General features: G+C 44.9%; 1 protein-coding gene across 1 annotated transcript in view; it reads left to right on the top strand.

The window, feature by feature from the left end:
* Nucleotides 1–15417, top strand: part of CSN8 (COP9 signalosome subunit 8) — a 129973-nt gene that overhangs the window by 99059 nt on the left and 15497 nt on the right. Inside the window, 1 exon segment of the mRNA XM_067106043.1 lies at nucleotides 14574–14752. Within this exon segment, the coding sequence (XP_066962144.1) occupies nucleotides 14574–14752 (179 nt within the window).

Here is a 15417-nt window from a genome sequence, read left to right on the forward strand (position 1 = left end):
AACGTTGGATGCCCAGATTATCCAATCGTCTAGGTATGCGGCTAGCGATATCCCCCAGGACCGTAACTGTTGTACTACCGTTTCCGCCAGCTTCGTAAAGATTCTGGGTGCTATGTTGAGCCCGAATGGCATGACCCGGAACAAGTAGGCCTGTTTCCCCAGTCTGAAAGCTAGGAAGGGAGAGAAGTTCCGCGCAATCGGGACGTGATAATATGCGTTTGAAAGATCTATAGAGGTGGTGACGGCTCCACGAGGAAGTAGAGTCCATACCTGCGCGATTGTAAGCATGCGAAATTTGTCGCATTGTATATAAAGATTGAGACGCGACAGATCCAGGATTACTCTTTGTTGACTGGAGTTTTTCTTGGGAACACTGAACAGCCTGCCTTGAAATTTCAGGTGTCTCACTTTCTGTATGGCCCTCTTTAGGAGTAATTCCGTCGCAAAGTCCCGCAGAGCTTTGGAAGACGGTTGATGAAATCTGGTCAAAGGGGGAGGTCCTTTGATCCAGCTCCAGCCCAAACCTTTGGAGACTATACTGTGGGCCCATGGACTGAAGGTCCACCAGTCCCTGAACAGATAAAGTCTGCCGCCTACCTGATTGTTCTCACTGGGAGGGAGCAGGATTGCCTCCTCTACCGCGGCCTCCTCTTCCCCGGGAGGGGGGTTGCGAGGCAGCCTTGCCTCTGAAGGAGGCTCTCGCTCTAGTCCCCCTTGCGCTCCTATTAAGACCCCGAAACGACCCCTGGCCCTCATAAGAAGGGTTAAATACCGGAGACGTCACGAAGGAAGGAGCGGCAAGAGAGTGTTGAGCTGGCTGCACCAGCACGAACTGTTGGGGTTGGGCCTTCGAGGTAGAAGGCTGGCAAACTGTTGAAACAGGTACGGCCTGGACAACAGCCTGCTGGTGTTGTCTCCTGTGCCTCCTGTATCGCTTGCTAGTTCTACCCTGAGGGCCGCCGGACTTGGGGGTCTTCCGCTTAAAGGCGGGGATACCCCAGCGGGAGCGCAGACTCTGATTTGCCCTGGTTGCCTCTGCCAGGACATTGTTGACTTCTTCTTCCGGGAAGATGTTAGCCCCCCAGAAGGAACTTTTCATGAGCTTATTAGGCTCATGTCTGATGGTAGCGTCGTTGAAGATGAATTTGCGGCAATTCAATCGTGCTACCATAAAGTCAAACAAGTCCGCCTGAAATCCCGCCAATAGGGACTTCGTCAGACTTGGAAGAGTTGCTCCTCCGTGAATGTCACAGCAGCGGTTGCTTCCGCCAGGCACAGTGAGTTCAGTGATCGGCTCAGCCGACACCTAGCCTCAAACTCTGCTTTGAGGAGAGCCTCTGGCAATTTGGGAAGCTGTTCACTGAATAGATTAGATGCGCACTCCGGGTCCAGCTTACCCAGTAAAGGTGGCTGGGGCATCTTTCCAGAACTCATCGTCTCCGGGGAAGATCAGCGAGGTGGGATCAGTCTCCCGGAGCTGAGGCAACGGCTTACCCTCCGAGCAAGCCTGGGCTGTCGCGAGGGCTACCATAGTCATGCTGGGGGTTGGGATCTTATCACCCAAAGAGAACATTGTGAAGTTGCCCTTGAAGGGGGTCAACTTTGTGTTCTCCGCCTGCCATTCATTACAGGAGCGCATCAAGGCGGACTGCGCCTGGTCCCTCGGGAAGATTACTGTCTCCTTTGGGACCTTATCCGACCTCACCCAAGCTTCCTCCGTCAGTCTGGCGAAGCCTGGGTAAGGGGGCAGCAGATCAGGAGGAAAGAATTCTAACTCCTCGAGTCTGCGCGTGCCTAGACCCTCGATGGTAAGGGTATCTTCATGCCGGGGAGCATGAAGGGCAAAACGCCATGGATTTCCCTTGTCGAATGGAGGGAGGGCGGAGGCATCCGGAACGGGATAATGTACTGCGGACCTGCCGTAGCGCAAGAACCCGGAGAGCATGGTCTCCTGGCTCTGCAGCCCCTCCGTAAGCTTACTCAGCTTAGCATCCACCTCCGTAGAAAATTTTTGCAAGAGCATCCCTGCAAAAGCCTCCGGGTCAAAGGCAGGCTGGCGAGGAGGGCTAGCCATAGCTGCCCTCAAACTCGCACTCTTAGCTGAGAGAGTGGCCTTGCCTGTGGAAGCCACGTGACTATCATCCCGTGGCTTCCCCGGAGGGAAGGGGGTTGCTTTGCGGGAAGTCGCGGACTTATAGCCCTTCGCCTTCCAAGTCTTCTTCAATTTGGGGACAGTGGATTGTGCACCGTCCCTCAAAAGAGAAGACTTATGAAATCCCTGAAAAGAAGCGGTGGAAGAAGGAGAATCAAAAAGGGAGCCCGCCCCCACTGCCTCACTTACCTCCCCACCTACCTCCTTGGTCCTGTTCCGTATTCATAGGTTCCAGGTCGAGATCTATGGCCGCTACTTCCTCCGACACCTCGGCATAGAGGCTTTCGTCCTGGAGAGGCTGAGTTTCTACCCGGATCTGCTCGATAACAGGAGCAGCGACTACCGCAGGGACAGCCGCTGAGATCCGGGCGCCGGGTAAAGCAAGTTCGGATGTTCTCATCGAGAACATACGGTTTCCCCGACGGAACATTTCTTCCGAACCCAGCCACCCAGGCTCGAAGAGAACCCAAGGCGTCACTCCGGGAAGCTTCGTCGGCCTGGAAGAGAGGAGGGACTTAATGACCGAGCGCTTGGTGAGAGATATATAATTCATGTATTAAGCCCATAACGTAAATAGAACAAGTGAGGATACCAGGAAAACTAAAGGCAGTAACTATAAGCTTACCGACTCGTCCTGGACACGCTCGTAAAGAGCGAAGCAGACCTCACAACCGTCCGGGTGCCACACGATTAGTTCATCCAGCCGGACTGCACAGCCCGCATGGGATCGACAGACGACATGCCCATAGGGCTGGTGCAGTACCACAGAGCACCCGGGCTCCTCACAACGAACAGTCTGTAAGTATAACAGTATATGAACCTACTAATTTAAGGGACTTCAAACTATAGTAGGTATTGGAGTATGTTAAAATAATTTATACCAGACCTGGCGGAGCATTCCGGCGGGACGATAAATTAGAGCAAAACATGACCACACTAGATCAAGGAGTGCCGGAGATAGTTCGGCAGAGCAGGACCTTAATCTAGGATCATGCAACTCTTAATAGTAAATTTACTTAAGAATAAATACTGCTGGAGCCCGGCAGCAGGCCTTAGTTTATACCGGGTCCACCGAAGCATTCCGGTGGGGTAAAAAACTAGAGCAAAACATGATATATACTAAATTAAGGAACGCCGACCAACTGAGTAGGATCTTAATCTAGGATCATGCATAAATTATAACGGCACTAAGTAACTGGTTAACAATATAGGATAACAATACACTGTAGGTCGCCGTGTTCCGGCGCAGACCCCTCCGGGATCCCGTACCTCCGACACTTGGTTACAGCGGGGAAGGCGGGGTAAATCATTACCATGAGTCATTACGCAGCTAGAGAGCTAGGTGTGACTAAAGCCAACCCACGGAAGACCAAAAGCACTGGAGGCAACGGGAGGGCTGGGGACGGCGGAGCGGAATTAGCGAGCAAGTGTTTGAACCCTGAAAGTGATCGGCGTTCAGCTCGATCCACCGGAGAGCGAACCAACGAAACACTAGCCGAGCGGATGACATTAGGACGGGGCCCAGGAGGGTGGGTGACTCTCGACTGGGAACCCGACCAGTCCCCCTCCGGGTGACAATTGGAGAGACCGACGTCTCGCACATGAGGAGATGACATACCGCTGGCAAGACAGGGGGGGGGGGCGGGGGAGGTTTGTACAGTACTTGGAAAGTGGGACCGAGTTTTGTTTTTAACAGGACGGGGAATACCCCCACACACTGACGTATCAACTACCTATTCATAGGGAGACTCATGACACTCGCCTAAGTACTAGGGAAGGATAGGGTAACAGCATTAATCTAAAGTAATCACCAAACTCTCACCCTCCTCATGAAGGCGCAGCCCAGACAATCGGGGAGGAGAGAAGGAAGAGGGAGAGGGTTGAAATGGAGAGAAATTCCTGTAACGTAGTCCAACCAGCAACCGACCCATAGGGTAGAAGGGCAATGCTTGAAGAAGATTCCCCATATTGTTTGTCTTCTCTCTCCCTCACCAGAGGGAGGAGGGGACAGGGTTTCAGATACTCCAGCAAACCCAAAACAAGCAGTAAGGCGGATAGAACAACAAACAGGAACTCCTCGACCAGCCTACCCCTCCTCCCCGCTCAGCGACATAGTCGGGAGAGATGGGAGCTAAGACAATGCGAAACCTGGTTCCTGAATGGCCTAACCCACCGATTGGAACGAGGGGTTAGGGCTAGGATCCCCAATTTCTAATAAAATATTGTTAAAATTAACCAGTATACATATAAGTACCCGTAATATGAATAAATATACAAAATTATAAGAACTTGTGCTAAGCGTATAGTCTAACTGAGCAAGGCGAACAGGAAGTAGGCAGCCATTAGACTGCACCTGATGCTGAGCTTGGATCATAATAAAGCTAAATTATTCATGACATCCAATACACCATAGGTCAGAAGCTGACAAAAGAAAGCACCACCCTGGAGAGGGAATCTACTCGAACGAGAGCCTGGTATACGCTATGAATTAACTATAAGAACCAAAATAAGAGGAGGAGGCCTCTGTAAGGAATAACGCTAATCAAGGTACCAGGACCCGCCTGACATAGATAAACGTCTCCAAAGGGAACTTCTTGAAGGGGAATTATAAAACCTGAATGAAAATGTAAGCGACCGAAAGAAACCCTTGCAGAAACCAGCTGCAAGAGTGTACTTCAAGGTCATCATGGCTGAGGCGGCGAACGCCGGGGAGCGTCCGATATATGACCCTGTAAATATTAATTTACGGGCCTATAAGAGCCTCACAAGTAGTAAAAACCCCACAAGAAGATGGTACTTAAGTTAGACACAGTGAAATTACTCGACGACATGATGAATTCAATGCAAATTTGCCGAAAAAGGAGCAGCACAAGAAACGCTTTGTGAAACAAGCACGTGCTAGTATGGAATGAGTTCAGATGGTGCTGGGGTCGTCGGTTGGCGGGCGGGTGAGTATGGGCGCTGGATCAGCTCCCCACATTCCGGGGTTTTGTCATTGGGATATCTTCAGAGTGCGGTCCTGTGGCAGTGACAACAATTACTCACCCTTACCTATACCAACGTCTATTTTATTATAGATGATCGATCTGGGGGTAGTAACCCCAGCATTCCTGATAGCTTTTTTCTCTGGTATATTTAGCAAAGAATTTACCTAGAAATATGTGCTGGATGGATATTTCACCGGCTGACACAGGGACGAGCTCAGAAAGGATTAACTAATGATATACATACATAACAAAACAAATAAATTGAGAATAAAGAACAAAGCATGAACATACTCAGTTATGCAGACAAATACAAATTATATAAAAAGTTATACCATAGCTAATAAGGTTTACTGTAAATGATGAAGAAAATGGGGACAATACCTCAGTACCTGCTACATAGTAAATCAGAGCTATGAAGCTCATTGTGTTCTGCAGAATATCTTAATCTAGATAGATGCTACCATTTGAAAGATTCATAAATGAAAAATGTTTGATGGATGACTTTTAGTATATTGACCCAAGATATTTTTCCATTTCATTGGAAGATCTTTAATGTTTTTCTGTTATTTTAAGACTTTCATTTTTACTTTAGGGTTTGTTGTGTGGCATGTCTCTAGAATTTCTGTTTAAAACCGGTACAAATAATATTTAATTGTAACTTGCAATCTTGTAAGACTAATGTTTAATAAGTAATTACATAGCTATGATTTCCACTTGCAAGGTAGCTTAAATTTTAAAAATCGAGGTAGCGCTTTGATGGTTTAGTGTAGGTGACAAGCCCCGCCCACCAACAGGAGTACTGGAAATGCCTTAGCAAAAAACCTCATTCTGTTTCTGCCAGCTCTCGAGTAACATCAGGGGTTTGCTGCAGCTTTTGTTTACTGATTTTCAGTTATATGGCTGGATTTTGGTGAAGTATTATCACTTTTTTGAGTAGCCTTCAAGCTTTAATAGCTTCAGGATCATTTTTCTAGTTCTTTGCTTATTATTATGTCTGATTCAAGTTCACCTATTTTCACTATTGTAGCGAAAGTTGCAAAACCAGATTAATCAATCTTCATAAGCTTCTCATACAATTTGCAGTAAATGTAGGGGGCAGAAATATAGTAGGGAGAAAACTTGTGCTAAATGTAATGATTAGCAAGAATAGAAGGTACTTAATCTCAACTAGACAAGTTAGAGAGGGATAGAGAAAGGAAAGTAGCCTCTAGAGCCTAGAAATGAGATTCCCTTAGCCAGTATTCTACCATAGCCTAGGTTAGAAGATAGCTCTGCTATTCCTTCTTCCCCTCCAACTAATTTTTCTCCAGCTACTAGCCCTCGTATTTTAAGTCCACCTACTCCCGCGCCTGGCTCCCTCGCTTCTGAACCCGATGCCGATGCCAGTGCCAGTCTCGAGTCTAGGTTTAACAAGAATTTAACTTAGTAGTGATACAGTGGAGTGGTGGAGGTGTCTAATCATCCTGCTGACACTCCTAGACGAAGGTCCCTGCCAGACTTCCCTAAACTTGGGAGGAGGCATACTGGAAGTCCAAGGGAGGTCGATGGAGTTTGCCCATGGGTAGGCGCCCCCTCAGTTGAACCTGTTGCACATTCCCAGGTATTGGCAGACAGCGACTGGAAAGACGTCTTGACAGGAGAAAGTATTGTGCAAGTGGAGGAGGTGGCTGCTCATCCCACCTATTCTCTTAAATGAAGGTCCCTGTCAGACTCCCCTAAACCTGGGAGGAGGCATACCGGAAGTCCAAGGGAGGTTGGTGGGGTTTGCCCAAGGGTAGTCGTTAGTGATGTAAATAGTTTTTTTCCAGTGGAAAAAACCGTTTTTTTCCGGAAAAAAACACCAAGATAAAAAAAATTTTTTTTCATGTTTCTTGTATAAAATCTGTAAATAATGGGAAAACAAGCTGTTTGTCTGTTAAATAAACAAAAGCTTAGTTAAAATTTACACAATAGGATTATTACAGGTTCTTTTATAGGCCTATACCATCAACAGGTATGTTTATATACATACTGTATATTCACTTAGGGGTTTTGCCCTCCTCATGTTTACAGTCCTATTGCCAACTTACTACTAACTCTGTTCCCCTACTGCAAGTAGGTGAAGCCAAAGATGCCAAAGGCAATAGATCAAATAAATTTCTTTTCTTTTTATTATTTTCTTAATTAGAAAATGATTTTGTTATCATAATTCATAATACCAAATCTTATGTACAGGTTGGCCATCACTAATCCGGCATCATTGGGACCTAGAGGGTGCTGGATTAGCCATTTTACCGGATTAGCCATTTATTAGGCTAGAGTACACGAAACACAGTAGCTAAGCACCTCATCCTAGAATTAAAATATCCCATAAATCAGTACAAGTTGGTTAATAAAGAAAAGACAATTATCAAATACAGGTAGTGCTCGAGTTGCAATAATTTGACTTACAATATTTCGAGTTTACGATGGGTTAGCAATTAATACCAATACGAAAATATTTAGGAAATATTTTTAGATTTCGCGCAGGCGTAGGCAGCGAGAGAGACCAACTTCTTTTCCTCCATCTCTTTATTCCATCTGCTAGTTAAAAAGGTAAAAGAGAATGATAAAAGTATTGTTAGTAACATTATACTCTTGCGTAAATGCGTACAGCCATAAACAACCGAACGGGAAACTGTTGTTTTGCTAATAATCATATCGGATAACAACTGTTATGCTTGTATTTCAACCATCGTACGGTTAAACAATGTTACAAATGACGTTAAGTACTGTAAAATAGGACATATATTTTTTACACTATACCCTCATTCACTTTGGAGAAAAGATCGGCAAGGAAATATACTGCTACAGTAACTTTATGCTGCAATTTGTAGCTGAAGCTGAGGAAGCAATGTTCAAGCCGCTAATGACTATAGATTATCGTGCATTGGCAACATGGATGAAACTTGACCGTAAATAAAATTGGAGAGAATGTATTTTAATCAGAACTACTGGGCATGAAAGAATACAAATTACTGCTGTTTTCTCGCCGATAAAAGATAAATACGTAAAGCTCGTATTATGATGAAATCAAGAGAAAATAGCAAACGGAATCTTGATTTTTTTCTTACACAAAACAAACATGCCCCCAAAACGGCCAGCAGCGATTCCTGCGAACGTCACATATTAATGAAAAAAATAGCTAAATTAATTTCACAACAAAACGTATTTAAGTTATATTTCGATTTAAAAACATTTCGTATAACGTAAAATATCCTTGTCCCAAATAAAAAAGTATCTATTCATTTACGATTACTAGAAGCAAGAAAAGCTCTCTGAACTGAGTTAAATGCGGCGAAATAAACACCTCGTTATCGATTCCAAAAACAAAACATTGCTCGCAATTTATAATAAAAAGTAATATGAGAATATACGCAATTGGATACAATGTAGTAAAGCATAACTTTTTAAAAGATCCATGAAAAAGATGCACATTCGTTATGTTGATGTTTGTATAATACTGTTAATATGTGAATAGAGTTTAGTATAATGTAGGCTAGGCCACCGTATATGTAGCCTATACGATATACCATAGCTTAGGCCAAAAGACAATAATAAATGTAAAAAATGGAACAGCAAAAGCATGCCTGTGTTTACAAACACCTCCAGTTTGTTGAGGCAGCACACAGTGCCACCAAATCGAAGCGGCTGGCGAGCGAGTTAGCGCAGCGACCCGGGAAATTTGAAAATTAGTGGAAACAGAAATTACTGCAGCTGAAATTTGTGCCGGATTACTGATTGTTCCGGACTACTGATTGCCGGATTAGTGATGGTCAACCTGTACTTTCTAAAACAAAGCTTTAAATAATATTTATTTATTACTGCACAATACACCACTTACAATATCCAGCAGTACATGGCAACTTTTATAGGAGTGGCTGTGTAGTACACAGTCTGTACATGTCTAATACCTGTCAGGCTGTATCTTTCTGTCACTCCCTCTCCTCAAGTTACTTATATAATTTGCTTAAAATACTTGTGTTACATGTTTGGTAATACTGTATTATTTTCGGAATTATCATTGCAATAAGTTTACTTATGTAATAGATACATAGGATAATGTACACTGTATTATCAATTTATAAGCCTGATAATTTTATGTCAGTTGTTGAAATTATTAATTAATGTAAACAATTTAACCTTAAAGAATTCATTTGTTAGTAGGCAACTCTGAGATACAAATAATACAAGAAATGATAAAAGTACCGGAAAAATTTTGAAAAAAACGGAAAAATACTGGTTTTTTCCCACCCAACATAAAAAAACAGTTTTATTACATCACTAGTACTCGCTCCCTCAGTCAAGCCTGTTGATTGATCCCAGGCTTCAATAGACAGCCGTTGGAAGGCGTCGCCTCTCAAGACTCCAGCCTGGACTTGGAAGCGCCGCAAGAGCTTTCTAAATTTGTCTTGTCCATGGAAGAGGTAAGCAGGCGATGCTGGCCGCTCTTTCTTGCTGCCCAGTTAGGGGTTTAAGGAGCTGGGCTCAGTCCTCAACCATCCCCAGCTACGTGAGTGTCTACCGCCAGTTTTGGAGTGCCTGGCACCAGCTCCCAAGCACTCGGCGCCAGTTGCCAAGTGCCTGGTGCCCGCTTCTGAGTATCCAGCGCTTGCTCCCGCTCAGCGACAGTTGCCAAGCGCCCGGCGCCCTCTTCCAAGCACCCGGTACCAGCTTCCAAGCACTTGACACCAGCTCCCAAGCACCCGGCGCCAGCTCCCAGGTACCCGGCACCAACTCTTCAGTATCTATCTCCTGCTTGGAGTGCCAAGCACCCGTTTCCAACCACAGGTCTCCTAGCCTATGCAGCTCTCCATCTTTGTGGGCGAGCTTTCTTGCTCATTTTTTGACTCCTTCTAGCCCAGGTCTTGCCTACCTCCACCTGCCTGATGAGGGGCCATCCAGATAGCAGACATAGGCTCCCCACATGGTGCTTTCCTCATCTTCTAGGAAGACACTCAAGGAGATTGAGGTTTGGTTTTCTGCTAAGAGAGAGCAAGATAAGGCTTCCTACATTTTTCCTCCCTTGCATTTAATCCATAGGAGTTTTCTTTCCTATGCCACCGGGGAAGTTCCTTCTTTCCGACGCTTGCCGTTTTTGTCTGCGAAAATTGTTTTTCATCAGCAGAATTTGACCTTGTCAAGACCTCTTGGAGTTGTTTGAAGCTTTCAGTTCCTTGGACTGGGTGGTGAGAGTGCTAGCTAAGAAGATTGAAGATTGCAATTATTTGAGCAGGGCTGGCTAGGAGTCCTTTCTTATGCAGACAAAACCTTCAAAAATGGCTCTCTTGAACTTGCAGCTCTTTTCTCTTTTGGGGGTTTTGAAGGAAAGAGATTTTTGGTGCTTCCATACCACTAAAGGAGTCACTTGTGCCCAGAAGCCGGACCTTCAATAGAAGTCGACTTAGGATCTTCTGGAACATTCTTCCAAACACCCCAAGGTTTCATCTGCATTTGTTCCTAAGACAGTCTCTCCTCTCCAACAACATCCCTTTCATGGGAGTCTAGGACCCTCTCCAATGCACACTTCTCAACCGGGAAGTTTCTGGGATGTGGTCCCCAGAAGACAGAACCTTCACATCAACGTCAGAGAGCTGAAAGCTATTCACTTAGGGCTTTAGAGCTTCCCAACCTAGTTCACATCAAGACAGTGGCAGTCCATTCAGACATTACCACTAACATACATACGAAAGTGAGGCGGCTCTCACTCTTTTCTCTCAGCCAGACAGCAAGAGACCTTCTACTGTAGACAGCTCAAATTGAGTGAGTGTAGTATCTTGTTTTTCAGGGCAAACTAAATATTCTGTCGGACGATCTGAGCCATCGAATAGTAGGTCCCTCCCACCGAGTGGACCTTAGATCACCTGGTCTATCAGAATCTGCTATACTATGGGGCAAGCCGACATTGGACCTGTTTGCCACCTGTAGGAACCATAGCCTTCCTCTTTTTTGTTTTAGACCCTGGACCCTCTAGCATGGGCAACAGATGCCATGCAGCAGATTGGTCCCACTTGGAACAAGAATTATCAAGAGGAGCTCAAGTCCTTGCCCAAGAAATGAAGAAGTCCTCCGTGCACAAGTGGGAGCCAGTCTTCTCGAGTCTTGGGAGAAGTGGAGTATCAGAGGGACAGAACAGTGGATTGTCAAGGTTCCGAGGGAGGGCTTCTCCATTCCTTTCATGGAGAACCCTCCTCTGGTCCCTTCTCCCATCATTTTGATGGCCTACTCAAGAGACTCAGGAAAACACTCACTCCAAAACCCCTTTTGAAGGAGGTCTCTCTCCTTCAAAAGAGAGTTGTAGAAGAAGTTGAGGACATCAACTCAGGGCTTCTTCGACTGTCTGTTTGTGGTCCCCAAATCATGGGGATTTGGAGACTAGTCCTCAGTGTAAGTGACCTTGATCTCTTCGTCCAGTAGACGAAGTTCAGATGGAGACAAACCAGTCAGTCCTTTCATCCATTCTCTAGGGCGATTGGATGATGATCTTGGATATGTAGGGTGCATGCTTCTATTTTCCCTTCCATCCGGACTCCAGAAAGTATCTAAGGTTCGTCTTCCTGGACACTCTCTCAGGCGCCCCATGGCAGTGTCTAAATGCATGTCTCTTCTAAGAGCACCTGGCGCCACCCCCTCCCGGCGCCACCCGAGCGCCTGGCACCAGGTCCCAAGCGCCCAGTGCCAGTTAAATCTCCAGTTTCGGGCTTTTTGTTTTGGCCTCTCTGCGACACCTCAAGTGTTCATTTGAGTCCTCTCTCCTCTAGCAGATGACTTCATTTATTAGGCATTAACGTCAGTTTATATCTGGATGACTTGCCTCTTTGTTCCCCTTCGAGGAAAATTGCACGAAGGTTTTGTACATCCCCTCTCTCAGGAACTGGGAATTATCATCTACCTTCAGGAGTCCCAGTTTGGCCCTGTTGCAAAGTTCCTCTATTCGGGGATGAGTCTCAACTCTCGGACTTTTTGGGTTTTTCCATCTGCCAAGAGACTCACCCGTTTTCAGATGGTCCACAAGTTTCTAGCCCCTTCATCTTGCTGAACCCATCAGTGGATTAGCCTACTGGGGGCTCTTGTCGTCCATGAAGATGTTCATTAAGTTAGGCAAACTTCTCATGAGAGTTTTGCAATTCTTCCTTTAGGCCAACTGGGATGGGAAATACAGCCGGACTCCTACACGTTTCCCATAAACCCGGTAATCAAATCAGACTGGCATGGTGGCGGTCCAAACGTACTTTCAAAAGGAAAGCCCTTCAACCTCTGAGTCCAGACTTAGACTTCTATTTAGACTCCTCGGTTCTAGCTTGAGGAGTCCTCTTGGTCTATGCCATTCTGCCCTTCAACATGGTCAGGGAAGTGCTGAACAAGTCCTGGGCTCATCGCAACATTACGTTGATTCTCATATCTCCGTTCTGGCCCATGAAAGAATGGTTCCAGGGCCTGCTACAGTGGTGGGTGGGCTTTCCAAGACTCCTTCCCTTAAAAATAAAACCGTGTCTACGCAGACAACCTCACTTTAAGAGATACCAAAGGGTTGTCCATTCTTGCCATGACAGGCTTCAGACTGTCTGGAAGCTTGTCAGAGCATAAGAGTTTTCAAGATGTTCTGCAGAGACTATTGCAAGATGAAGGCGTTGGTTTCCTAGCTGTGTCTTTCAAGCTAAGTGGGCGAATTTCTGAGCTGGTGTCTCAGACTCGACATCTCTTCTTTGGAGGTGTCTGTGACCCAAATTGCAGATTTCCTTCTTTATCCATGGAGATCGGGGAATCTCTCGCCCTCCTCCATTAAGGGGTATCGAGCTGTGTTTAGTTCAGTGTTTAAACACTGGAGTCCTGAGTCTTGCATCAATCCCAAATCTTAACAACCTAAGTAGGAAAGGAAGATCTGGTCTCCCTGGAGCCTGGACGTAGTGTTGAAGTGGCTGACAGGTCCTTATTTTCAATCCCTTCATTCCTCTTCTCGGAGAAACCTTACTTAGAAGACTCTTCCTCATGGTCTTAGTTACTGCTGAGATATTAGCGAGTTCCAAGACATCGTTAAAGGGTGAATTTTTTCACAAGGAGACACAGTTTGCTACTTTACCCTTGGATTTTTAGCCAAGAACGAGGACCCTTCCGAGCCCTGGCTCCATTCTTTCTCCTTAAGACCTTAACAGGTACCTTGGCTCTGAGGAAGAAGAGAGAGTTTTTGTCCTGCTAAGGCCTTAAGTTATTACCTGAGCAGGACTAAGAAGATCAGAGGACCATCCAATAACCTCTGGTGCTCTGTCAAGAATCCGTCTCGCCCTCCGACTAAGAACACATTGGCCTTCTTCGTCAGAGACTTAATCTCTGAGGCACACTCGCAGTTTCAGGAGGACATTTTGCCTACTTTTATAGTGAAAGCTCAGGACGTCATGACAGTTGCTTCCTTTTTAGCTTTCAGGCACATACATCACTCACTTCCATTCTGCAGTTGGCCCACTGGAAGTGCGAACCGATCTTCACGTCTCACTATTTGAAAGAAGTTGAAAGTGTTTGAAAATTGCAGTACCTTGGGGCCATTATCAGTGGCTGACATAGTATTGGGGGAGGAAGCATAGGAATCTTTCTTTTCTCCTACTATCTCTTCACCTTAAAGTAGGGTGTCGAATTTTTGGAAGCCAGGGAGTACAGTGTACCTGGAATACCCACCAGTCTCAGTGGATGAATTGTGGTGTTTTCAGTGTAGGTGAAAACATTGTCTGATTGTTTTTATTGTGGTACTGTGCCCAGGGCAAGGGCACTTATTGATGCTTTGCTAGCCATTGGACATATCCTTCGCTGCAAAGCTCCCACCTAAGTAGAGGCACTCCACGGCTATACCGCCATGCCACTACATGTTAAAATGAGCACCAACCAGCAGCAGTAATTACTTGCAGTAGGTTTCTTACCAGATAAGGAAACAACAAGTATTATGTTCTAGCAACTTTCTGTTTGAAAGTCATTACCATAACTTAATGTTTTGCAGTAGAATATGTCCATGCATCCCACCTCCTGTCAGTGTGGGATTGAGCTATGTAATTACTTGGTAGGTTACTGAACTGAAAATGTTATTTTCATGATAAAATTAAGTTTCATATATACTTACCAAGTAAGTACAGATTGGAGTCCTCCTTCCTCCCCTTTCAGGGACATAAGGGCATAAACAGAATGAGGTTTTCTGCTAAGTCGTTTCCAGTACTCCCATTGGTGGGCGGGCTTGTTACCTAAACTATTGAAGCGCTACCACGATTTTTAAAATTTAAGCTGCTTAGCAAGTGGAAACTATAGCTATGTAATTACTTGGTAAGTATATGTGAAACTTAGTTTCATCATGAAAATAACATTTTAATGACTTATTTTTTATTGTATATATTATTAGGAATTGTTACTAGAATATCCATATTTTTTAATCATAGGACTGGAGCCAAATTTCTTTGGAAACGTATTCCTGCCAGTACTAAGTCTGCTACACCTGAGTTGGCACTTATATGGGAAGTTGGTCAGCATTTGTGGAAAAGAGATTTACCTGGTGTTTATTCTGCATTAAATCAAGACTGGTCTCCTACTGTTAAGGACATGATGAAGGCTCTACATGGTAAGTTATAGACAAACTTGAAAATAGATCTTTTATTTTTATTTAAGAAAAAATAAAATTGTAGTGTGTCTCTATAGCATATGAATCCGTTTCTCATTAGTCATTTATAAATAAAGCACCCAACCTTTTCTGATAGCTAGTATTCTGAGTTATCCCAGATTTTTTATAAAATTATAGGATTACAGTAATCCCCATAGTACAGTATTTGTTTTTTGCTACCTGTGCTTAGCAGTTATGGTATTTGCACTTTTTCAATCACCATGTTTGGTGTGGAAGAGTCCCAAAAGGCTATTAATAAACATCACCTTTGAAGAAGACCGAATTACAGTACTAACAGTATTCATTTTTGTTGATTGCAAGTGTACAATATGTTTCATGTTGTTAATTCAATAAAGTAACAAATGAGATCGAGCGAGTATTGTCCTAATAACCTCTACCTGAATATTTTATGGTGTTTTGATAGAAGTATGCAGTCCCCGGTTATCGGCGGGAGTTCCGTTCCCGACGGGTGACAATAATCGAAAATCGCCGATAACTGAAAATCAGCGACAACAGCGCCGATCCCCAGTTATCAGTGCTGATATCCGGTTATCGGTACCAATAACTGGGGATTGGCACTGCTGTTAAGTGGGGATTGACGCCGATAACTGGAGTTCGGCACATAT

This window comes from Macrobrachium rosenbergii, chromosome 1 (genome assembly GCF_040412425.1).
Source record: "Macrobrachium rosenbergii isolate ZJJX-2024 chromosome 1, ASM4041242v1, whole genome shotgun sequence".
NCBI lineage: Eukaryota > Metazoa > Arthropoda > Malacostraca > Decapoda > Palaemonidae > Macrobrachium > Macrobrachium rosenbergii.